The sequence below is a fragment of the Hemiscyllium ocellatum genome, chromosome 23 (genome assembly GCF_020745735.1).
Source record: "Hemiscyllium ocellatum isolate sHemOce1 chromosome 23, sHemOce1.pat.X.cur, whole genome shotgun sequence".
Taxonomy (NCBI): Eukaryota; Metazoa; Chordata; class Chondrichthyes; order Orectolobiformes; family Hemiscylliidae; genus Hemiscyllium; species Hemiscyllium ocellatum.
In genome coordinates this window covers 15,429,722-15,456,365 of record NC_083423.1, presented here as the reverse complement: position 1 = coordinate 15,456,365, position 26,644 = coordinate 15,429,722, and the positions used below count along the sequence as shown (strand labels likewise).

Here is a 26,644-nt window from a genome sequence, read left to right as displayed (position 1 = left end):
TCCTCATTGCCCCAACACTAAATTGTGTCTTTCGCTTTTGATCGCTCTTCTTTATGTCTCTTTTCTCTTCTGTTTTTGCCTGATTTTGCCTTTTTTGGGGCATCTAGGATGCTTCTCAACTTCAGACGGTGCATTTGTTGAGGGCAGATGGCCATGCTTGTTATGTTTGGAATTATTGGTCAAATGAGAAGTCTATTTTTAATCAACTTTGTAAATTGCTTTCTTAAACTTTTAATCTGGCATAATGAACTTAAAACTGATCAAATAGTTTCTTGAATTCCAATCACTTACCCAAAATAGTTTGTCAGCACATCGTTAGCACTACTGCCTCAGAGTCAGGGAAATGGGTTTGATTCCATGCTCTCGCGACTGTGTAGAGTTTGCACATTGTCCCCACGTCTGCCTTAACTTCCTCCAGGTGCTCTGGTTTGCTCCCACAGTCCAAAGGTGTGCAGCTTCGGTGGACTGGCCAAGCTAAATTGCCACTATCCAAGAATATCCACGTTAGGTGGACTAGCCATGGGAAATATAGGGTTACAGAAATGGGTGGTCTGGGTAGGATACTCTTGGAAAGGTCATGTGGACTCAATGGGTTTAATGGCCAGTTTATACATTGTAGGAATTCCACAATTCTATGAATATTTTTATTAAATGATCGAACGTTCAACTTGAGTGACCACCAACTGCTGTACTGCATGTCCTTCTTGAGACCGAAAAAAATGCTCAGCACAAATCTACAAAGTACCACTATGATAAAGATTGGTCTGTTCATCCTGTTCAGTGGTTGGTAATCTCCTGCTTAAATATACGTTGTGGTCATTTCAATTATTGGCCCTTCTTGGGTGGTGAATTTTTTTTTAATGGTCCATCAGGATTTTATAGCAGCAACCTTCTTAGTTGCTGTCTTTAATTGTCTGCTCATAAAAATTTACTGTCAACTATTCAAGCATAATTAAGTGTCGAAAATTGAACATTATTCTTAATGCCCATTTCAACATTGCTTTAACTCTATGCTACTTAGGGATACACTTTTTTTGTATATTTTATTGGCATTTTCATTCTAGTTTTAGTTCCTGAATATTTTTCAGGCAACCCAACATGTCATGGGATGTTATACTTATCAAAATGAGGAAACTCACGTTGTCCTTATATTGTGAGTGCCATAATTTAGCAGAATGAAGTTTGTGCTAGAGGGGTATACTTTGTTCTAATAAAGCTTTCATTCTAAAAATGCTGTTTGCGACTTTTGAGTTATGTCTCAGTATATTTTTGTAAAAAACTCAAAACAAGTATTGACCTGGAGGAAAGTGGAGTTGGAGTCAATTTTATATTTCACATTTAAGTAATTTTGGCATTTTCCCCACAGCTGTGCTAAATTGCCATTGATAATTAGTTTGGCTCTTGTCACCCATAAAAACTCAATGGTACAGTTAATTTCAGCCAGTTGTTCAGAGCTTGTGCTTTTAATGCCACACAGTTCTCTCTAACCACCTCGAGGAAATGATGCCGCTTTATTGACACTGGTTGAGAACAAAGTGAATTTACCGATCCCGGTATCACCAGGATCAAGGTGTCACTGAATTGAAGAGGCTCCGTTGCCTTGATAAACGACCCAGTTAACAGAAACAGGCCACATGCTGAAGGGATTAAATTTTCCAGGGACTTATTGCTCTGTCAATGTGTCAGTAAATGATTCTTTGTAATCAACGGCATTCATCTTCGAAGTGAGGAGGTGGTCACTAAAAGCGGAAAATATTGCTGTGCCTCATGAACTTAAAGATGAGTTTGATATCTGTTGGACATTGTGATACTGTGGCTGCTCTGATTTCTGCAAAAGAACTCTCTTGTCTAACCCAGTGGAGCAGCATGCATCTCATGGAACATGTTGTTGTAGAAAGCATGCAGTTGAGTTGCTTTTCACGTGAGTGGCACTTAGAACAAGAAGAGGGACTTGATCATTTGCTGATTTCAATGTGGCTCAACAAAATTTAGTGTTTTGCCTGTAATTTGGTTCTCCATCTGAAATTCCAAACTATTCTTGACAAACATGAGATAACATTGGAGTCAGTATGTTGCTCAAACTTTTTTTTTAATTAATTCATAGGACATGGGCATCAGTGGCTGGCTGGCGAGCATCTGTTGCCCATGAGAAAGTGATGCTGAACTGCTTTCTTGAACCGCTGCAGCCCACATCCTGTAGATAGATCCACAATGCCCTTAATGGGCGAATTCCAGGATTATCACCCAGCACCTGTAAAGTAATGGCAATATCTTGCTGAGTCAGGATGTTGAATGGTTTGTAGGGAAATTTGCAGGTGGTGTGTTCCCATGTACCTGCTGTCTTTGTCCTTCCTGATGGAAGAAGTCATGGGTTTGCAAAATGCTGTCAAAGGATCTTTTCTAAGATGTAGATGTGTGAGATGGTCTGACTGGTTGTAACACCACAGGCAGCGTGATGTTGGATATTTTAATTTGCCTGGAACCAGATACACTCTGTCACAAGAAGTAATGCAAACGTGCTGGACTGTTTACCTTTTCTACATTTATTTTCATTCACTCATGGGATCTGGGCATTGTTATCTCGGCCAGCATTTATTGCCCATCCCAAATTGCGCAGAGGGCAGTTAAGAGTTAACCGTATTACTGTGGGTCTGTAGCCATGTGTCAGCCAAACCAGGTAAGGATGAAAGACTTCTTCCTTGAAGAACATTAGTTAACCAAATGGGTTTTTCCAGCAATCTACAATGGTTTCCAGATCATCATTAGATTTGAACCCAGGTTCCCAGAACAGTGGCTGAGTTTCTGGATTGATAGTCTAGCGGTAGTACCACTTGGCCATTGCCTCCTGTTTAATGGGAGCCATTTATTTTGAGTAAGGAGAGGATATCTTTGAAGAACCTTTTGATATTTCCCTTAGAAAATTCTAACTTAAATTTTTATCTGTGCGACATTTCACTGCTTCATGAACAAAGTCCTCAGATGTCAACTTCTGCAAGTTGCCCTTTCTCAGATAAGCTTGAAAATTACTGATTTTAAAAATTGTGTCACTGTTGTGGTTCTGTTCACCTTGAACACCTATGGGCAAGAGACGCGAAGACAAGCCAGGAATTGGGAATCCTGTGCCAACCGCTTAAGCGCCACATACGAACAACTCCGGTTCCTGCATGAATGCCGAAACCACTACAAGTGCAGGAGGAAAGATCACAGAAACGCTTCACAGGAGGCTCCCAAGCACTGAGGATGTCACCTAGACCGGGGGCGAAACGTCTGCAACACAAATTCCCAGCTCGGCGAACAGAACCACAACAACGAGCACCCGAGCTACAAATCTTCTCCCAAACTTTGAAGTGTGTCACTATTAAGCAAGAGCTTCACAGTAGCCAAGAGCACATTTATGTTCTGAGAGAGCATGAGTTATTTGTTTCAGAAAAGCCATGTGGTGAAGGTCCCTAAAGCTGTGGGAAAAGATAACTCTTGTATCCCAGGAATCATGTTGTCAAGACACTCTCGCACACTATGCTTTTTACTGGTTTTGTCCTGATTGTTGTATATTTGGCAATCTTATTGTAAGGCTGACTTTGTTTATTTTCTGCCTCTGTCTCTCTCTGCAGTGAAACATGTTGTTCCATCTCTTCCCTTCTCTCTTTTTCTCTTTTTTTTTAAACTGGATTTGTTTCATCTTTGTGTTTTCTGTTACTCATCTTGCATCACCATTATTTCTCCAAATTATCCCCTTCTGGCACAAGGAACCAGTGTTTAGCACAAATCTGTACAGTGGCTCATCGTTCAATAAGTATCCTGAATTACACTGTAAGACATTCTGTCATCTTAAAAAATATTACTCTCAAAGAGAAATCAATATATTCTCAATATAGATCTCGGGTAAGACTCTTAATATGGAACCTGTACAGCTTTTTGTGACAGATGCTATATTCTAATGAGTCAAGCAGTCCTATTTGAGATGTTGGATTATTACAAAATAACCATTCAAGGAAATTTGTTTCTCTGAAATCTCCAATCTCGAGCGTTCTACTCAAAACTAGGCCTAACATGACTCTGCATCTGTATGCACTTCAAGAACAATTATTAGTGAGATATCTGGATGGTTGGTTTTTGATGCAGAGTGACAGTGTGGGTTCACGTTCTGCAGTGGCTGAGGTTAGACAAAGATTCTGCTCAATGAACCTGCCCTTGCCTGAAACATGGTGGTTCTCACATTAAACACAGCCCTGTGGCCCTTCAGATTGGAGAGCAGTCCTGTGGCCTCCAGAATTACAGCAACTTGACCTTAACCAGTGAGATGAACGTAGAAATAGAACATAAAACAGCACAGGAACAGATCTTTCTGTTCGCCATGTCTATACCAACCATGATATGTTCCTAACTAGTCACGTGATCTGTATCCCTCTATTCTGTCTATTCATATATCTGTCTAAATGCCTCTTAAATGTTGCTGTCATGTCAATGTGCAAAGATAGTGTAGCTGACATTGTCATGCGCTTCAAATTCAGAGTTGTTGTAGTCATTGATATGTCTGTACATGTCATCAATTTAAGCACACAGCACCAATCAGTGGTCAGCTCATCTTCGTCTTTTGGTTGAGCAAGACTGTTTTCAAGGACAACATGTAGGCTTTTTACTATTCCACACTGAGTTATGGAGTCTTGTATTCACGCAAATAGGGTTTGTATTTAACAGCTGGCCCAATAGATAGCATCGTAGATGTTTCAATTCTACACTGTAAGATCACAGGTTAGCACATACTTGATCGGCCTTTTCTGTGCTGTGTGACCCTCTTTCCAGCATATGGCCCATAAAGTTCAATGTTCAGACATTTCAAGTATTCCTCCAAGTGCTTTTTAAGCTTGTATGGTTTGATGCTTGTACTGCTCTTACCCAGGCGTTCTGGATTTCAAAAAACGTTTCTTCAAACTGTCTGAACTCCCTACCCTTCACACCGAAATTATGCCCTCTCATTATTGACATTGTCAGCCTACTTACATGCTCAAACCAAATTAAAACTCAATAATATGATTCACAGCCAAGCAGAGCGACGGATGTGCTGCCAGCTTCAACAGCACCACTGTTACATAGTAATTTCACAAACTGTCCTAGTAACTTGGTCAGAATGTAAATGGTATGTGTTCTGAGTGCTTAATTATTGGGGCACCTCACTGAGTAGCTCGTGTTGTCAGTTGGCAGTTATTGCAAATGTTATTGACTTTAGATTTTTTTCTTAAATAGTATACAAGGTAAAAAAATCATGCAGAGGAAACAAGTGTCAGCAATTATTGTATTACCAGTAGGATTTCAGTGAAGTGTTATGTGCGACATGCGAATGCTTGAAAATCCAAACAGAAAAAATAAATTGCTTCAAGATTTCAGACCATGAAAAGAAGTGCAGCAAAAAGTTTTTTCTCATCATCCAGTCTTTCAATGACCATTTGATGCTGTGCAATATGCAATTGAGAAACTGTTCATTGCGGTTTTGTATTCATTGTAATAGTATGTTGATTTGAATTGGGTGTAAACAGCTGTATGCGTAGGATCATTAAAAAATTGAAACAAGTGTAGACCATTTGGTCCATCAAGCTTATTCCACTGTTCAGTGAGGTCATAGATCTAATTATAGCTTTAACTCTGCATTGCTAATTGTACCTGTGAACACAAAATTTAAGAATATTTCCTGAAGTGCACCTCTTGCTAGAAATATAAAGCTACTGAATGCAAAATTGACAGATGTTATAGTTTCAACTCTGGAAGGTAAGAAGCATAATAGAGTAGTCCAGACCCTGAAGGTGATTGACTTTAACATGAAGTTTTATTGAGAGCAACGCTTAATTCTTTAAGATGTTTGATAGAAAAAAACCTTATTATTTTGCCTCTTGAATATTTTTTAGTTGTTTTGGTCAAGTATAGTGTCAGTTTTATTTTCCACTAACATAAATAGTGTTAACAGCTTAAGAGAGCTCAGTTCCATTCAAATATGGCTTCCCTCATTGCTGATTGGAATCTTCAGACATATTACAACAGTTATTAACTATATTTGAAAGGAAAGCTCGTGCATATCTGGGATGATTGTCAAATCCCATCATTATGAATATCTGAGCTTTTATGAAGAGGTTGGTTGACGTGGATAAGATATTAACTGATCATTACTAGTGCACGTCTGTGAAATCAGGTATTCATTCCAGTCATTAGGAAAGCTTCGTTGGAAGCTTAAGCTGTGATGAATAGATGCTGTAAGTTATGAATTTGTGAGCTGGACTTTACAAACAGCTGAGGTAAGTCTCAGTAACCTCGAAAATGGAGATCTGAGGTACATGCTTATTTGCAGGATTTTATGCTTGATACATATTTTGTATCCATTGTCCTGATAGAAACAGCGACTCTTATCACGAGATGTCCCATTTCTGCTTGTTTCTTACAGAAGCACTTCAGCACAGTTGCAATATAAGGTGGAACACTCAAGCACTCAATTAGGGTGGCATTACTTTCCAAAATCTCAACGATAGAATTCACTCAATTCCAAGTTTTTTCGTCTGGGTGTTGATACTATGGTTAATTTAATTAAATGAGCAAAGCTATAACTTCAATATGCCAGCAAAATGAATGTGTGACAATTTCAGTCTAAGACTTCTTCAGGCTGAAACCTTAGGTAATGAATAGGTAATGTGTTGGATAAGGGAAAATGCAATTGCTGGAACAGAATTTAAAAAGGATCAACTATATAACAACTATAAGCTCCTGACTGATATTCATAATAATAAACATCAGAACGATGACAAATGATGGTGGCAATCAGTGATGATGAAAACTGCAAATTAGTTTCTGTCTTTATACACCAGAGGAGAGTTTAAAAATTTAAGCAGAGAGCAACATCATGTTGATTGTTGGAAGAAATGATTCAAGGCTTCTAAGTTTTTTTTTGTCTTGAAGGTTTGAAGCTTTCTGTCTCATGTCGACATGTTTCATGGACTAATGTGATAGAGCTAAATGGATTAGCTTTATGAGAAATTAAGTGGGACTGACTGCAGCAAATACCATATCCTTCTGATAATCACCAATGCAGCTATTTACATGAATTAATACACTTGGATTTCACAAAATTTCACAGTCATCACCCAGTTCTCTCAATCTGTCATATGACTTCTCTATCAATTTGTTTTCCTCATAGTTTCTCATCACACACTCTCGCTCACGCGCGCACACACACACACACCCCCCTCATCTTCTCAGGTGAGCCAAGAAATAATATGCCAGTGTTGCAGTATTGAGTGGGATCTGAGCAAACCAGGTTAGATGCCCATCTGAATCTACCAAAAAAGGAATCTTCATTCACTTTAACAGCAGTCTGCCGACTGCCCATTCCTTAAAACTACCTGCTGCCAGGAGATGATGGGAATAGCACAAATGGACTTTAATTACATTTCTCTCATTTTCCTAAAAAGGAAGTAAGGCAGAGGTCAGGTAAACCACAGCTGCCCCCAACTCTGACTTTGTGTTACAAAGGCAGCCTGGGTCTGTGTGGTTCAAGGAAAGGCTGACTTGCACACTTTAAGAAGAGTCATTCTTGGGACAAAATAGCCTATCCATCTGCAATTTGATACTTCCATTGGTCAGTTCGGGGCTGGGCATGTTGAAATGATGAATTCAAATTTCAGAGCCCATAACATAGTTTCTGGTAGGATTGAGTATCCTCCAACATCCTAACCAGCACCACCAATTCTCTATCATGTCAGTCTACCATTCAGTCGTCAAGAGCCATAATCTAGCATGTAACTAAATTCAGGCCTTCATGTACTTGAAGAATTGAAACCTGTTATTTTCATGCTTTCAAACAAAAGCTTCAAATGAGCTTCTTGAACAGGTTTGAGCAGTAGTGAATATTGTATTTTAATGAAATGAGCTCTTAGTGAAATCCACTGTCAAGCCAACTTACTGGTTACCTTCCACATCTAACATTGTGTCAGTTATCTTTAGTTAGCCACACCAATCAAAGCTTCAATAGAGATTTGATTTATCCAAAGATCATAGGTCTCTGAATTGAGCATTTATTGTTTGCCCCTTTTTAAAAGTTGTGGTTCATCGTCGCTATTTTGAGATCCATTTTTATGGGCTTTCTAAATTATTGGAAATGAAATAATTACTTATGTTGTACATTTGTACTCTTTGACAATGATAGAATTTTGATTATACGTAAATATAGACATTACAAACTGATCATATTTCTGTACATGGCATAAACGTTTAACTAATGATGCTTTTCTGAGGTTGTGTGCATTGTTGCTGAAAAAGTAATCAACATTTATTTTGAATCTGTACATTGAAAGCACTGTTGAGGATGTTTCTTTCCTCCTCTATGAATTGCCAGGGTGAATGCAAAATGTGGTTTGGATCGATGGAGACTTGGCATCAAGTGGCCAATCAGATCAGTGCAGGCATAATAGCTGCCACTTAATGTGTTGACCAAAGGATAGATTGTCTGCATCCTCGCCTTCACCTTGATCATTTCGACTGCATTCTAAAGAATGAATTATTGGCATTACTTGTTTCATGCGAATCATATCAAAAATGTTTTACAGTCAAGGAATTCGATTTTGACATCGCCCCAATTTTTCCAACAAAGACGTGCAAAATTGTAGTCACAACTTAGGTTTAGCTTTACCTATGTCAAACTAAATAACAGTTTTACCTGGTTAGTGCTACATCTTCAGTTTTGGGCTCCTTTGGACTAAATAACTGTGATTGCAAATTAGCACCCATGGACATTCTGGCCCGTTTTGCTAAATGGCATATGTTACAGGAGTATTACAGTAAGCTCACAGTCGTGTTGGCCTGAATAACAACAAAGCTTAGCAGAATTGAGGTTCTATGATAAGCACTTATTTCCTCCAAACTTAGTTAAATTGTATCAGAAATTGTTAATCTGAAATAAAAATACATAGCCAATAGCGGCAATATATAACACAAGGTTCTCATTCATGCATGCAAATGTTCATTCTGTTCAATTATTTTTAATCGAAAGAAAAAAAGGGATAAATGAGTCTCATTAAGAAAGGAAACCCCCTCAGGGGACATTTGTAAAAATGAGATTTTTTTTCTTGAATCGTTATGGCTTGACCTTTTTTTAAACCATGCTCTTTGAAATATTAACATTCATTGATTTTTATATATGGATGTATTTACCAGAAATCCTATTATGTTAACTGAAAAATGTGAACTAAATTAATAGTCCTTGAACAGTTTGGAATTTAAATGTCTTATATTGCATAGATAAAGGAAATGTGTGTATACTTGGAGTTTTGTGACAAAATTTTAATTTCATCTTAATCTGAAAATTGCCTTCATAGACGTGATTCTAACTATGGGAGCTGCTTGTTCATGAACGGAATCATTTTGTTTTTTCCAAGTCTGAGATGTGTTGAAGTCATTTTTTTTTTCTTTTTCGGGGTTCCTCCTGCTTGGCCATATGGGTTTTTTTAACCAAATTCACCACATTCACTACCAACGTCGCCCCTATGGCATCTCTCATGTCTGATTCTGACCCCAGCTTCCCATTTGCCATGTGTAAAACAACCCGGCACTCACTGGATCTTCCAGAATTCACTGGCATCCCTTACATTATTGCTATCTTTAAAAGCCTGTGGTGCAGTCAAGAGCTGCCCTGTGCAGTTTTTAATGTTCCACTCTGGCATGGCAGATGGGGAACTGGAGATCCTGCTGGAAGGGGCGATGAGACGCCTGGCTTCCGCTTCCACTTCCCCTGGAAGCAGCAGTGGAGGCTACAATACCAGACCATGCCAGCTGGCCTGAGGTTGCTCCTCATGTTAAGGCAGTTTCAGGTGTCTGGGGGAAAGCTTCGCAATATGATATGTTGAATTACCTTTGCCACTCTGCCAGTGTATGTGCCATCACCCTCTCTCTAATAAGACACAAGCTTTCTCTGCTGCTATACCCACCTTCCACCAAGGATTGTACTCCCCTATTCTCACTGTTGTCTTAAACATTTTGCCTCAGTTGCTATCACCCACTATTCAGAAGATCTCTCCGCTTGCACCAGCAGTGACAGTAACACTTATTTTCACCTTCGGTTATTATAGCTGCCTGTCTCATTCCAGGAGCAAAGCATCTGCTAATTATATTAAAAGAATCAGTGGTTGTCTGGTTCACATTGAGCTCTTCACCCTTACATGAAGCTCATGCTGACTGTCACACCAAGTGATTGACTGACCCTATTGAGCCCCTGGACTGACATTGGAGGCTGCATTTTGACTAATTTGTCCAGGGCCCTCTGACAGAAGTGTATCCCCATTGACTTGACAGAGGCTTGTTGACAGCCATGATAAGCGTGCTAGCAGTGTGTCTGCATTAAATAGCAAGTCAAGACAAAAATAATGTGTTACCTGTGTCTCTGGCTGAAGGGACCAAGTGCAAAAAGCGAGGCATGGACGTTGTCAAGGTTCTGGGGATGCAGACTGGTTCAGTCTGTGAGCTGGACATGTGCCCCTGAATACAGAAGTGGCCTCGCAGCAGCATAGCAATTAAACAATGCAATATTGTAATTCAGAAGTGTTTTGTAAGTGTATCATGACAGTTGTTTGAGGATGGCACATTAGATGGGGCATTAACAGAAGAAAAGATCAGTCTTAATTGGTAACTTACCATTTCCTAGTGTGAAACGAGCCATGCTGCTTCACAGCAAAAGGAGGAGGAACAGGAGTAGGCATTTCAGCCTCTTGCACCTGCAATACCATTCAATAGAATCATGGCTGATCTCATCTCTGCTTCATCTCCATTTTCCTGCCTGGTCCCATAATCCTTCAACCCAGTACTAATTGAAAATATGTCTACCTGCTTCTTAAATTTAGTTAGCTCCAGCATCCACCTGCTAATGCCTTGCAGTTGCAGTAACAGTTCCCTCCTTTCATTCTCTATTCCTTGAGCATGATTGCCAAAATTCCATTTGCATTGTTATTAGCTGCTGTACTTGCATACTAGTTTTCTTTGATTCATACACAAGGATGCCCAGATTCATCTGCATTGAAACACTTTGACATTTCTCTCCATTAGAGTATAAATTGCCTTCAAAGCATAAAAGATGGAGCAAGGTGCTCCTGACATCAAGATCGTCCTCCCTAACGTTTTCATCTGATTCTGCCACAAATCTCTCCAACCCTGATAAGGTTCCACCCTGTTCTGTTTTATTAGTATTTGCTAAACTAAATTGAACTGCTTAAGTGGCATAACTGTTGGTAATATTTCCCAGAAACGGTGATTGACTTATTTTTCAGTGCTTTGACAGTTATCTGGATAAATGGTGCAGACAGTTGTGTGCAGCAAGCTACAACAATCAGCAAATCAGATGAAAGGCCAGATAAATCAGTTTTTCTAGTGTTGGTTACAAAAGGAATTTTGGACCATTTGGTAAATGTGTTTTTTTTTTGTGATTATTAGATAATGACCATAATTGTAATATGACAGAATTCACCCTGCAGTTTGAAACTGGAATCACTTGAAACGGTATTACAATTGAGTTACAGTAACCAAAAAGACAGGAGGCGGGAGATGGCCAGAGTTGGGAAACCTAGCATGGAAGACAGTGCAACAGCAATGTCTGAAGTTTCTGCAGGTAATTTGGGAGACAAAGCAGAAATTCATCCCAAGGAAGAAATGTAGGAAGGGAAGATAAGGCAAGTGGGGCTGACGAGGCAAGTCAAGGGCAGCATACAGGTAAAAGAAAAAGCTCTCAATATGGTGAAGATTATTGGGAAGCCTTTAAAAACCAGCAGAGGGTAACTTTAAAAAAAAATTAAGGGGAGAGAAAATAAAATATGTGAGTAAGCACATTAGTAATACAAAAAAATGCAAAAGTTTTTTCAGCTCCTAAGTAAGAGGCCTTAAGAGAGAGGACGTTGGAGCACTGAAAATGAGACTGGTGAAGTAGTCATTTGGAGCAAAAAAAAGTAACAGAAGAATTGAAGAGGTAATTTGTATCAATTTTCACATTGGAAGACACCAATAAACCAGAATTTGAACAGAGTCGGGACAGAGATGAGTGTATGGGACATCATCAAGAAGCTGAAAGGTCTGAGGGTGGGTAAATCACCTGGACCAGATGGGCTACACCCCAGAATTCTAAAGGAAATAACTGAGGAGATTGTGAAGGCATTGATAGTGATCTTAGAGGAATCACAGGAGTCATGAGAGTCTCAGAAGACTGAAAAATGGCTAATGTAGCACTGCTATTGAAGGGAGAGAGGTGGAAGACTGAAAACTGTAAGCTGATTAGCCTGACCTCTATTGGTAAAATTTCAGAGTGAAATGTTAGACTGTATGTACTTTAAGACTTGGAAGTACATGATAAAATAGAGCCAAGTCGACACTGTTTTATCAAGAGAAGGTTGTGCCTGACAGAAGTGTCGAATTACCTCCCCAAAAAATGAGCAAGTGAGATAAAGTCAAGCCTGTGGACATGATTAAAATGGATTTCTAGAAGGCCATCGACAAGGTCCAACAAAGGCGGCTAAATAAGATATGAGCCCTGGTGTTCATGGCAAGATATTATCAAGGATAAAGGATTGGTTAATTGGTTGAAGGCAGAGACTCTTAATAAAGGGGCCTTTTTCAGGATGGTAGCCAGTGACTTGTAGAATTCAGCAGGAGTTAATGTTGGGAACACAACTATTTGTGTTATACGTTAAGAATCTAGATGAAGGAACTGAAGGCATTGTTGATATGTTGTAGGTGAAAGGACTGGAAATATTGAGGAAGTGGGGAGGCTGCACAAGGACTTGGATGTACTAGGAGAGTGGGCAAAGAAGTGGCAGATGGATTACAATGTGATAAATTGATTGCCTTTGGTAGGAAGAAGGGTACAGAACCCTGCATTCCTCAAACTGTTTCATCCTTACATCCTCAGTGTTTTCAACTTCTTGTGAGCAACCTGTAAATTACAAGAACAGAGATGTACTGCTGAGGCTGTCTAAGGCTCTGTCCAGAGCATGTTTGGAAAATTGTGAGCCCTGTATCTTAGGAAGGATGTGCTGAGCTTGGAGGAAGGCCAGAGGAGGTTCACAAGAATGATCTCAGGGATGAAGGACTTGGTCATATGAGGATTGGTTAAGAATTCTGGGTCTGTACTCTGTAGAGTGGAGAAGGATGAGGAGTGGTGGTATTCTGATTTTAAGTTCAAAACTACTGGGAGACCTGGATCACGTGCATGTAAACAAGATGTTTCCACTCAAAGAAGAGCACCGGTTCAGAGTAAAGAGGCTACCCTTTCAATTTAAGATGAGAAGTAATTTCTTCAGCCAGTCAATCTATCGAACTAATGGCTGCAGAAGGCTGTGGTGGCAAGTTATTTAAAACACATTAGATACTTTGTACTTTCGTAAAGAGGCGGCAAGGAGGCTCAATGGTTAGCACTGCTGCCTCACAGCACCAGGGATCCAGTTCAATTTCAACCTCTGGCGACTGTCCATGTGGAGTTTGCACGTCCTCCCCGTGTCTGCATGGGTTTCCTCCTTGTGCTGCAGTTTTCTCTCACAATCCAAAGATGTGCACGTTAGGTGAATTGACCATGCTAAATTGCCCATACTGTTCAGGGATGTGTAGGTTAGGTGCATTAGTCAGGGGAAATGCGGAGTGATAGGGAAGCGAGTCTGGATGGGTTACTGTTCAGTGGGTCAGTGTGGATTTATTGAGCCAAAGGACCTGTTTACACACTACAGGAATTCTAATTCAAAAGGGGATCAAGGATTATGGAGAGAACCAGTAGAATGCCAGTGAGAAATGGGTGAGCTATGATCTGCTGGTGGAGCAAGCTGAATGGCTTGTTTCTGTTTCTATACCTTACAGTCTTAAAATAGCAGAAAAGCAGTCAAAGAATAACTTAGCAACCATCAGGAATAGCAGATGTATGGAATTGAGCCCTAGTTTTCAAGCATCTTTGCTCTCAAGTACGACTACAGGCTTCAACTCATTGCCGCATTTAAAAAATTTTTTTTTGATTGTGAATCTTTTTCATCTCTGGATTAGTGGTGCTGGAAGAGCACAGCAGTTCGGGCAGCATCCGAGGAGCAGCGAAATCTCGGAGGCTGCCTGAACTGCTGTGCTCTTCCAGCACCACTAATCCAGAATCTGGTTTCCAGCATCTGCAGTCATTGTTTTTACCTCGAATCTTTTTCATCTGGCAATTCTTCCCCTTGCGCAGGACCAAGCCTCTGCGCATTAGTTCTGTTCAATTTAGAATTCGAAATTCAAAAAAATCGAAAGTCCTTAGGCAGCACTTTACAAACCTATGACGGCTACCATTTAGAAAAATAAGAACAGTAGATCTATAGGAACGCCATGATCTATAAGTTCCCCTCCATGCCATTCACCAACCTGACTTGAAAATATATTGTCTTTCCTTCACAGTTGTTGGGTCAAAATCCTGGAATTCCTTCCGAAGCAGCCAGTCTAGAAGGCAAACCATCACTGCTTTCTCAAGGACAAAGTGTTGGACTGTGCTGGGCAAAGTTAAAAATAACACAATACCAGGTTGTAGTCCAACAGGTTCATTTGGAAGTGCAAGCTTTCGGAGCGCTGCTCCTTCATCAGGCAGTTGTGGAACAGGATGATCAGACACAACAAAAGCATAAGATTTCGGTGTCGTGCAAGTGATGCGATGTATTGAACAAACCCAGATTGCTGTTATGTTTTTCATGTTTTCGGATAGGTTGCAGGTTTAACATACATAAATCCAAGAACTGTTTTCCAGTCGTATTCTCAGGTTAATTTCAAGTTTTATTTTTAAAAAAGGACATCTCAGCTCAGTGCATTAAAGGTGTGATGTTAGAATCTGTCTGTATCCCGATCTTGAGGCAGACTGGTTCTATTTCCGAAGTAACATATTGAACAGGTATACACCTTTATCGAGTCTAGTGCAGAGCTTCACACAGGATAAACCACCACCCCTTGAGAAAAACAGCTATCCTACAAGAATGAGAGGACAACAGTACAGCACAAAGTGTGTGAAACACATTTCCAGTTTTAGCCGTTTAAACAAGATATTACTTTTGGAAGTTGTTCTAAAGTTGAAAAAATTGTCAAATTTGTTATTTTCAGTCTCTGGGGAATGAAACAGGCAACTGGTCTCTTTTAAGCAAGTATTCTGTTCAGATTCAACTAACATTTTCCCTTCAATTGAACTGCACAGTTTTGATGGCTTTGAATAATAAAAACTAAATTTACTTTATGTTGCTCCCACTTCAGAATCATCACCTCGTTCCCAGTGAAATGAAATACTGTCTCTGTGCTTTGTCACACCAGATATACTGATCTGAAAACACAGACAACCGTACAGTTTTTTTCAAAAAATCACATTTTGGATGCATTGGAGAGAATATTTATAACTTCCCAGATTGCAAGTTTTTTTTTGATGTAATGCTATGAAAGCCTCATTTATTGTTTATCCTTATTTGCCATAAGGCCAAATTGGTGAAGACCCTTGATAGCTGTGTCATGGTGACACTGAAATAGATTTAATGAAATATTTCAACACTTGTAAGGCCTGCAATTTGGTGTCCAGCTCAAGTAACCAATACTTGTATGTGGCCCATGCCTAAGAAAAAGACATCAATACCTATTGTTGGTGATGTCTTCAGGATTAGCCCAAGTAGAATTACCCACTTGTTTGCCAGAAACTGGTCACAAATGTTTCTTCATTTAGAGTCGTGGAGATAAACAACTCACAACGGAAGCTTCAATCCAACTCGTTCATGCCAACCAGATATCCCAAATTAATCTAGTCTCATTTACCAGCACTCGATCCATATCCCTGTATATCCTTCCTGTTCATAGACCCATCCAGATGCATCTTAAGTGTTGTAATTGTACCAGCCTCCACCACTTCCTCTGTCGGCTCATTCCGTACATGTAACATCCTCTGTGAAAAAGTTGCTCCTTAGGTCCCTTTTAAATCTTTCCCCACTCACCTTAAACCTATGCACTCTACTGCTGGACTCCCCACTCCCCCCAGGGAAGAGACCTTGTCTATTTACCTTATCCATGCCAATCATGATTGTATAAACCTCGATAAGGTCACCCCTCAGCCTCTGCTTTAGGGAAAATAGACCCAGCCCAAATAGCCTCTCACAATAGCTCAAACCCGCCAACCTTGGCAAAATCTCTGTGTATCTTTTCTGAACCCTTTCACGTTTCATAACATCCTTCCTATCGGGTGGAGATCAGAATTGCTTATCACAATATTCCAAAGGTGGCCGAACCAATATCATGTATAATTGCAACATGACCTCCCAACTCCTATACTTAATGTTCTGACCAATAAAGGAAACCATTTGAAACACTTTCTTCACTATGCTATCTACCTGCGACTCTATTTTCAAGGAATTATGAACCTACACTCCAAGGTCTCTTTATTCAGCAATTTTCCCCAGGACCTTACCATTAAGTGTATGAGACCTGCCCTGATTTGCCTTTCCTAAATTAGCACCTCAAAATTAAATTTAATTCCATCTACTACTCCTCGGCCCACTGGACCATCTGATCAAGATCCCATTGTACTCTGAGGTAATCTCCTTCACTGTCCACTACACCTCCAATTTTGGTGTCATCTGCAATCTTACTTGATGATACCTCCTATGTTCACATCCAAATCACTTAAATAGAAGATAAAAAGTTGTTTTCGTCAGTGCTGAAACTGGAATGGGACTCAGGATAACCTTCATATTTATATAGTTTCGTAAGTTATCATATATTTTTTTCTTTTGAAATACAGGCTTGAACATGAAAAACCGTATGTTCACGATGAGATTAGCAAGGTTCTTCAACGTGAGCGAGATGCAGCAAGCGACAATCTTATAAAAGCTATTTTGCGAGAGAGAGCACTAACTGAAGAGGAACGTGTGAAAGCCAAGTATGCTGTGAGTAAAATGATAACCTTTGCTTACTGTTGTACCTTTTGGTTTTGAAATTATGATTGTCATCTGATGATTGTCAATGCTCATAGTCTAATGTTTAATTTATTCAAGAATGTTTAACAGGAGTCAACCATGTTAACAAGTCTATTCCATTGAGTCCCCAGAAAATCTCCTTCGTGCATTGATAGGTACAATGATCATTATTCAAGCTTGTATTGTATCTGCCAGTTTTGGTTATAATGTAGTAATGATTGCTGCTGTATCCATGTTGGTAAACATGATGTCCTTATCAAATTCCTCCCTTGGGATAATAGTTAACTTGCAGTTTTGTGTGTCTTTCTAGATTAACTAACATCTTCATGTTGGTTGGATAGAAGTAACAGTGTTCATGATACTGTCCATTGCTGTTCACATTTGGTTGTAACAGGACCACGGAGCTTTGATCTGACCATTGGTTTTGGGGTTGCTTAGCTCTCTCACACTCCATCCTTTGTTGAGCATGCATGTTTTCCTGTGTTGTAGCTTTACCAGGTTAGCTTCTCCTTTACTTTGGTAAGATTGGAACTGCTGTTAACACATTTAATGCAAGAGTTTGATCTCCCAGTGTGATTTTAAGAGAAGAATGAGAGTTACATCATGAATGAGATTTGCAGATTGTGTCAAGTGTAATTCTGCTGCGGATGATGGTCCACAGAGTTTGGCTTCATTGCATGCTGTTTCTACCATTTGACATGCATGTGAATTGGTCAGTCCCACAAATCTCCAAAATATTTGTGCACCCCTAATTCTCTTGAATATTTTTGATTTCTAGTGTACAACTGTTCTTAGCCATATTATCAACTGCCTCTGCCTTAAACTTTGTAATTATCTCTCTAAGCCCTTTTTTTTTTGTCTGTCTGCTTTTCTTTTTTTTTAAGGCACTTGAGGTGTAACCTTAAGAGCAAGATTTTGGTTCTCACGTATAATATCTCTTGATGTTACAGAGTCTCATTTTATTTTATAATGCTCTTGTAATCTGCCTTGGGGCATTCTGTTACATTCAATACATTGTACCAATATCAGTTGTCGTAGCTGTTGTGCATTAGCTAGTTACTGTGCTACTATTTCCCCAGTCTTCTAGTCATTCAACCTCTTCACAACATTGGATACACACAGCCAAGTTGAAACATTAATTGTTCCAACTAGACATTAAACTGATCACTAGTAAAAGTTGCTTTAGAAGCTATAGCCATCACAGAGACGATGGCATAGTGGTCTTATCACTAGATTATTAATCCAGAAACTCGGTTCATGTTCTGGGACCAGAGTTAGAATTCACAGTGGCAGGTGGTGTAATTTGAATTCAATAAAAAGAAATCTGAAATTAAGAATCTACAGGTGATTGTGAAATAGTTGTTAAATATCGGAAAAACTCATCTGGTTCACTAATGTCCTTGAGGGAAGAAAATCTGCCATCCTCAGCTGGTCTGCCTGTGTGTGACTCCAGACCCTCACTAATGTGGTTGATTCTCAATTGCCTTTCACAAGCCTAGTAAATCATTCCGTTGTATCAATCACTATAGAGTCTCAAAGAAATGAAACCGGACAAATCACTTGGCATTAGACCATAAGACATAGGAGTGGAAGTAAGTCCACTCCGCCATTCAATCATGGCTGATGGGCATTTCAACTCCACTTACCAGCATTTTCCCCGTAGCCCTTAATTCCTTGTGACATCAAGAATTTATCAATCTCTGCCTTGAAGACATTTAGCGTCCCGGCCTCCACTGCGCTCTGCGGCAATGAATTCCACAGGCCCACCACTCTCTGGCTGAAGAAATGTCTCCGCATTTCAGTTCTGAATTGACTCCCTCTAATTCTAAGGCTGTGTCCACGGGTCCTAGTCTCCTCGCCTAACGGAAACAATTTCCTAGCGTCTACCCTTTCCAAGCCATGTATTATCTTATAAGTTTCTATTAAATCTCCCCTTAATCTCCTAAATTCCAGTGAATACAATCCCAGGATCCTCAGCCGTTCCTCTTATGTTCGACCAACCATTCCAGGAATGGTGAATGTGTGAATGTGTGAATCTCCGCTGGACATGCTCCAGTGCCAGTATGCCCTTCCTGAGGTGTGGGGAACAAAACTGGACACAGTACTCCAAATGGGGCCTAACCAGAGCTTTATAAAGTCTCAGTAGCACAACGGTGCTTTTATATTCCAACCCTCTTGAGATAAATGACAACATTGCATTCGCTTTCTTAATCACGGACTCAACCTGCATGTTTACCTTTAGAGAATCCTCGACTAGCACTCCCAGATTCCTTTGTACTTTGGCTTTACTAATTTTCTCACCATTTAGAAAGTAGTCTATGCTTTTATTCTTTTTGCCAAAGTGCAAGACCTCGCACTTGCTCACGTTGAATTCCATCAGCCATTTCCTGGACCACTCTCCCAACCTGTCTAGATCCTTCTGCAGCCTCCCCACTTCCTCAGTACTACCTGTCCACCTAACTTCGTATCATTGGCAAACTTCGCTAGAATGCCCCCAGTCCCTTCATCCAGATCATTAATATATAATGTGAACAGCTGCAGCCCCAACACTGAATCCTGTGGGTCACCACTTGTCACTGGCTGCCATTCCAAAAAAAAGAACCTTTTATCCAAAGTCTCTGCCTTCTGTCAGACAGCCAATCCTCAATCCATACCAGTAGCTCATCTCGAACACCATGGGCCCTCACCTTGCTCAGCAGCCTCCTGTGTGGCACATTATCAAAGGCCTTTTGGAAGTCTAGATAGACCACATCCACTGGGTTTCCCTGGTCTAACCTACTTGTCACCTCTGCAAAGAACTCCAACAGGTTTGTCAGACATGACCTCCCCTCACTAAATCCATGTTGACTTGTTCTAATCAGACTCTGCTCCTCCAAGAATTTAGAAACCTCATCCTTAATGATGGATTCTAGAATTTTACCAACAACCGAGGTTAGGCTAATTGGCCTATAATTTTCCATCTTTTGTCTAGATTCTTTCTTGAACAAGGGGGTTACAACAGCGATCTTCCAATCATCCGGGACTTTCCCTGACTCTAGTGACTCTTGAAAGATCTCAACCAACGCCTCCGCTATTTGCTCAGCCTCATCTCTCAGAACCCTAGAATGTATCCCATCGGGGCCAGGAGATTTATCAATTTTAAAACCTTCTAGCTTTTCTAGCACTTTCTCTTTTGTAATGGCAACCATACTCAACTCAGCCCCTGACTCCCTTTAATTGTTGGGATATTACTCATGTCTTCCTCTGTGAAGACTGACGCAAAGTACTTGTTAAGTTCTCCTGTTATTTCCTTATCTCCCATCACTAGGCTTCCAGCATCCGTTTGAAGTGGCCCAGTGTCTACTTTTGCCTGTCGTTTGTTTCATATGTATTGAAAGAAACTTTTACTATCATTTCTAATATTACTGGTGAGCCTACCTTCATATTTGATCCTCTCCTTCCTTATTTCTCTCTTTGTTATCCTCTGTTTGTTTTTGTAGTCTTCCCAATCTTCTGATTTCCCACTGCTCTTGGCCACTGTATAGGATCTCTCTTTTTCTTTAATACATGTCCTGACTTCCTTTGTCAGCCATGGCTGTCTAATCCCTCCCCAGATAATCTTTCTTTTCTTGGGGATGAACCTCTGTACAGTGTCCTCAATTATACCCACAAACTCCTGCCATTTTTGCTCTACTGTCTTCCCCGTTAGGCTCTGCTTCCAGTCTATTTTGTCAGTTCCTCTCTCGTGCCCTCATAATTACCTTTATTTAACTGTAACACCATTACATCCGTTTTTGCCTTCTCTCTTTCAAACTGCAGGCTGAACTCTACCATATTATGATCGCTGCTTCCTAAGGGTTCCCTTACTTTAAGATCTTTTATAAAGTCTGGTTCATTACGTAGCACTAGGTCCAGAATAGCCTGCTCCCTTGTGGGCTCCATGACAAGCTGTTCCAAAAAGCCATCCTGTAAGTATTCCATGAATTCCCTTTCTTTGGATCCACTGGCAACATTATTTACCCAGTCCACCTGCATATTGAAGTCTCCCATGATCACCGTGACCTTGCCTTTCTGACATGCCTTCTCTATTTCCCGGTACATGTTGCGCCCCTGGTCCTGACCACTGTTAGGAGGTCTGTACATAAGTCCCATTATCATTTTTTTGCCTTTGTGGTTCCTCAATTCCGCCCACACAGACTCCACATCATCCGACGCTATGTCATTCAGTGCCATAGATTTAGTTTTGTTCTTTACAAACAAGGTAACCCCACCCCCTCTGCCCACCTCCCTGTCTTTTCGATAAGTTGAAAAACTTGGATGTTTAACTGCCAGTCCTGACTCCCCTGTAACCACGTCTCTCTGATGCCTACCACATCATAATCATTCACTATGATCTGTGCCATTAGTTTATCTGCTTTGTTACGAATGCTACGAGCATTTAGGTAAAGTGCCTTAATGCTAACTTTATCATTCGAGATATTGGAAGTCATAAGATGTCCTAAGTTATCCTTCCTCTTTGCTGCATTCCCAGTCTGCCTCGAGTTTCGATCCGCCTGCACATATGCTATCCTGCTGCTTAGCTTTCCATTTAACTCCATACTCCCTGTCGCTTTCACTTTCCCTTCCCCCCCCCAACTCAGAAGTTTAAAGTTCTACTGACCACCCTATTTATCCTCTTCGCTAGAACATTGGTACCTGATCGGTTCAGCTGGAGACCGTCCCAACGGTACAGATCCCCCCTGTTCCAAAACTGATGCCAATGCCCCATGAAGTAGAATCCCTCTTTCCCACACCAATCCCTTAGCCATGTGTTTACTTTCGTAATTTTCTTATCCCTATGCCAATTGGCACGTGGCTCGGGCAGTAATCCGGAGACTATGACCCTTGAGGACCTGTGCTTCATAATCCCCAAACAGGTCCTCCACCCTAGTCTTGCCTATGTTGTTAGTACTAACGTGGACCACAACAACTGGATCCTCCCCCTCCCGCTCCAATATCCTTTCAAGCCTGTTGGAGATGTCCCGCACCCTGGCACCGGGCAGGCAACACACCATGCGAGACTCCCGATCTGGCTTACAAAGGATATTATCTGCCCCCCTAATTTAGAATCCCCTATAACCACTACTTGTCTTTTTGTTTCCCCCCTCTTGAATGGCCTTCTGCACCCTGGTGCCATGGTCAGCTGGCTCATCCTGTCCAGAGCCCTTTTCCTCATCTGTACAGGGAGCAAGAATCTCATGTGGATAAAGGTATGGTTATCCACTTTGGTGGCAAGAACAGGAAGGCAGATGACTACCTCAATGGAATTAATTTAGGTAAAGGGGCAGTACAGAGAGATCTGGGTGTTCTTGTACACCAGTCAATGAAGGCAAGCATGCAGGTACAGCAGGTAGTGAAGAAGGCTAATAGCATGCTGGCCTTCATAACGAGGGATTGAGTATGGAAGCAAAGAGGTGCTTGTGCAGCTGTACAGGGCCCTGGTGAGACCACACCTGGAGTACTGTGTGCAGTTCTGGTCTCCAAATTTGAGGAAAGACATTCTGGCTATTGAGGGAGTGCAGCGTAGGTTCACGAGGTCAATTCCTGGAATGGAGGGATTATCTTACACTGAAAGACCGAAGCGACTGGGCTTGTATACCCTTGAGTTTAGAAGACTGAGAGGGGATCTGATTTAGACATATAAGATTATGAAAGGATTGGACACTCTGGCAGCAGGAAACATGTTTCTGCTGAGGGGTGAGTGCCGTACCAGAGGATACAGCTTAAAAATACGGAGTCGACCATTTAGGACAGAGATGAGGAGAAACTTCTTCACCCAGAGAGTGGTGGACGTGTGGAATGCTCTGCCCCAGAGGGTAGTGGAGGCCCAGTCTCTGGATTCATTTAAGAAAGAGTTGGATCGAGCTGTCAAAGATAGTGGAATCAAGGGTTATGGAGATAAGGCAGGAAGCAGATACTGATTAGGAATGATCAGCCATGATCATATTGAATGGCGGTGCAGGCTCGAAGGGCTAAATGGCCGACTCCGGCACCTGTTGTCTATTGTCATACCTGTTGGACAAAGGTCAAGGGCTGAGGCTCATGCACTCCTGAACTCAGGTTCCCCCTACCTGCCTCACTTACAGTTACATTCTGATGTCCCTGATCACTAACCGAATGTGAATTACTTAATTTCCTAGGTGTGACTGCCTCCTGAAACAAAGCGTCCAGGTAACTCTCCCCCTCCCAGATGTGCTGCAGTGTTTGAACCTCAGATTCCAGATCATCAACTCTGATCCGGAGTTCTTCCTGCACTTGCTGCAGATGTGATCACTGCCCATTCACAATGGGATCAGCCAGCTCGCACATCATACAGCTACAGCACATCACCTGCCCAGCCATCTCTGCTTAGTTAATTACTTTGTTACTTTGTACAGGTTTGAGTTAAAATACTTTGATACCCCTCTGCTATAGTCTTTTCCTAAAAAAAAAATTAATAGATAAACAAAAAAAAGTAAATTTTTAACCAGTCACTGGTAAAGAAATAGAAAATCCTTACCTTAAAAAACCAGAGTACTTAAGGAGGTTAGAGGAGGAGGGTGGGTGGGAGCTACTACAGTTGTGGAGTCTCTGGTTTAGCTGCCTTCCTGATTTATATACTCACTGCTTTCCTTCCCGGCTGCCCCTCTGGTCGTCGTCACTTCCCCCTACTTCTCCCGCTCTTTCTGTGAAGAGAGAGAGAAAAAAAGCCACCGCTGCCCGCTACCGGTAAGTAATTTTAAAACAAGCTGTCTTACCTTAGCTGTAGTCTTCTGGGTTCGTTTAAACTCTGCCACTGCTCGCACATTGACCTAGATACTGGAAAAGACAACTGCAGAAACAGCCCTGTCAACCCCGCGAAGTCTCCTCACTAACATTTGGGGCCTCATGGCAAAATTTGGGGGCGATGTCTCACAAACTAATCATGCACTGACATAGTCATACTCATAGAATCCAAAGGCGGCTCAGTGATTAGCATTGCTGCCTCTCGGTGCCAGGGACCTGGATTCGATTCCAGATTCGGGTGACTATGCAAACTCCACACAAACCTTCTCCCCGTGTCTGCATGGGTTTCCTCTTAGGTGCTCTGGTTTCCTCCTCCAGTCCAAAGATGTGCAGGTTCTGTGGATTGGCAATCCTCAATTGCCAATATTATCCAGGGATGTGCAGGCTTGGTGGATTACCCTTGGGAAATGCAGAGTTAGAGGAATGGGGGGGGTCTGGATGGATGCTCTTCCGAGAGATGGGTGGACTTCATGAGCAGAATGGCCTGCTTTCACACTCCAAGGATTTTAAGATAGAATTTATAGGCAATGTCCCAGACACCACTACCATCATCCCTGGTTATGCCCTATCCCAGCAGGACAGACACAGCAGAGGTGGAAGCATGGTGGTATACAGTCAGAACGGAGTTGCCTTGGGAGCCCTGGACCTCAAGAAGTCCTGTGGCTTCACATTAAACATCGACAAGTAAACTGCCACTGATTAATCGATACAACTCTATTTCAAACAATATTTGGAGGAGACACTGATGATGGCCACAGCACAAAATGTCTTCTGGGTGGGGGATTTCACTGTCCTCTGCCAAGAGTGACTCAGCAGCAATATTAGTGGTAGAGCTGGTCAGGTCCAAAAGGACATAGTTGCTGGACTTGTTGTGCAATAGATGGTGAGGGAACCAATAAGAGGTAAAATTTGCCTGCTGCAGATGCATTTGTCCATTAAAATATCGATAAGAGTGACCACTGCAGTTGTGGAGCATTACCACCATGTTAAATTGGACAGACTTCCTTCAGGTTGAAGAGACAGAAGCTTGAACACAGACCAACAAATTGAAGAACAGCTTTTTCCTACTATTATTCGACTGATATATGGACTCTAAATAATGTTGATCTTGCTTTGTGCACCTCCTGTGCAGGGTAAACTACATTTCTCATCTGTATAAGCACCATATGATCTGCATGTCCTTGCTTACTATGATCTGCCTGTACTGCTCATAAGCTAAGCATTTTCACTATACTTTACTGAAACCACCAAACAGGACGACTTGCATGCTAAACAACTTAAGTAACAAGTGATAGACAAAGCTAAGAGATCCGGCAACCATTGGAATAGATCTATGTCCTGCACTCCTGCCATATCTACTCAAGAATAGTGGTGGACATCTAAACAACTCACTGGAGGAGGAAGCTCGACAAATATCCCCATCCTCAATGATGGAAGAGCTTAGTGCAAAAAGTAAAGCTGGAGTATTCTCAGTGATCCTCAGGCAGAAGTGCCAATTGAATGATCCATCTCAGCCACCTCCTGTTGTCCTCATTGTTCAAGATACCAGTCTCTTCAGCCAATTCAGTTTGTTCCATGTGGTATCAAAAAATGGTTGGAAGCACAGGATACTGCAAAGCCAATAGACCTGTTAACATTCCAACAATAGTACTGAAGAGTTGTGTTCCAGAACTTGCCACACCCCTCGCCAAGCTGTTCCAATCCATTTAGAGCGCTGGAGCTACCCAGTGTGGCAAATTGCCCAGCTATGACCTGGACACACAAAGCAAGACAAATCCCATCTGACAATCACCGCCCCCAACAGTTGACTCTCTACCATCATGAAGTGATGGAAGGTGTCATCAACAATGCTATCAAACAGTATTTCTGCTGAGCAATAACCTGCTCAGTGACATCCTGTTGGGTTCCATCAGAAACCCTCAGCTCTTGATCTTAATTCAGCCTTGGTTCAAGCATAGACAAAAGAGCTTAATTTCAGAAGAGGGGTGAGAGTGACAGCCATTGACATCAAGGCTGAATTAAACCAAGTGTGGTGTTAGGATCTCTCGCAAAACTGGAAACATTTGGTTACGGGGCAAACTCCCTGGTGGTTGGAGTCACAATTGGAACATGTGAAGGTGGTTGGAATTGTTACACATCAGTCATCTCCACTCCAGAACATCTCTGCCTCAGTTTCTTGCAGTGTGTCCCCCGCCTAAGTTCCTTCATCAATGACCTTACCTCCATCATAAGTCAGAAGTCATGAATGCACAATGTTCAGTTCCATTCGTGACTCCTCAGATTCTGAAGCAGTCCATGTTCAAATGCAGAAAGACCTGAACAATATCAAGGTTTGGGCTAATGAGTGGCAAGTAACATTCACACCACACAAAACTAGGCTATGACTGTATCCAATAAGACACAATCGATCTGCCGCCTCTTGACATTCAATGGAGTTACAATCCATACCCCCACCCCAACCATCGAAGTCTCTCAACCATCTGTAAGGCACAAGGCAGGAGTCTGATAGAATACTCCCAATTCCCTGGATGGGTGCAGTTCCAACAACACTCGAAGCTTGACATCATCCAGGACTAAGCACCTGCTTGATTGGCACTTCATTCACAATCATCCACTCCCTCTATGGATTCTCAGTAGCTACAGTGTATACTATTTGCAAGATGAACTGCAGAAATTCACTAAAGATCCTCAGACAGCACCTTACACACTCATGATCCCTTCCATCTTGAAGGACAAGGGCTGTAGATATATGGGAACACCAACACCTTGAAATTGTTCTCCAAGCCACTCACCATCCTGACATGGAAATATGTCACCATTCCTTCACTGTTGCTGGGTAAGAATCCTGGACTTTGATCCTTAACTGCATTTGTGGGTCAACCCACAGCAAAAGGACTGCAGCA

General features: G+C 41.4%; 1 protein-coding gene across 1 annotated transcript in view; it reads left to right on the top strand.

Moving 5' to 3' along the window:
• Positions 1 to 26,644, top strand: part of chchd3a (coiled-coil-helix-coiled-coil-helix domain containing 3a) — a 241,728-nt gene that overhangs the window by 67,191 nt on the left and 147,893 nt on the right. Inside the window, exon 4 of the mRNA XM_060843111.1 lies at positions 16,784 to 16,928. Within this exon, the coding sequence (XP_060699094.1) occupies positions 16,784 to 16,928 (145 nt within the window). The remainder of the gene's footprint in view (positions 1 to 16,783; positions 16,929 to 26,644) is intronic.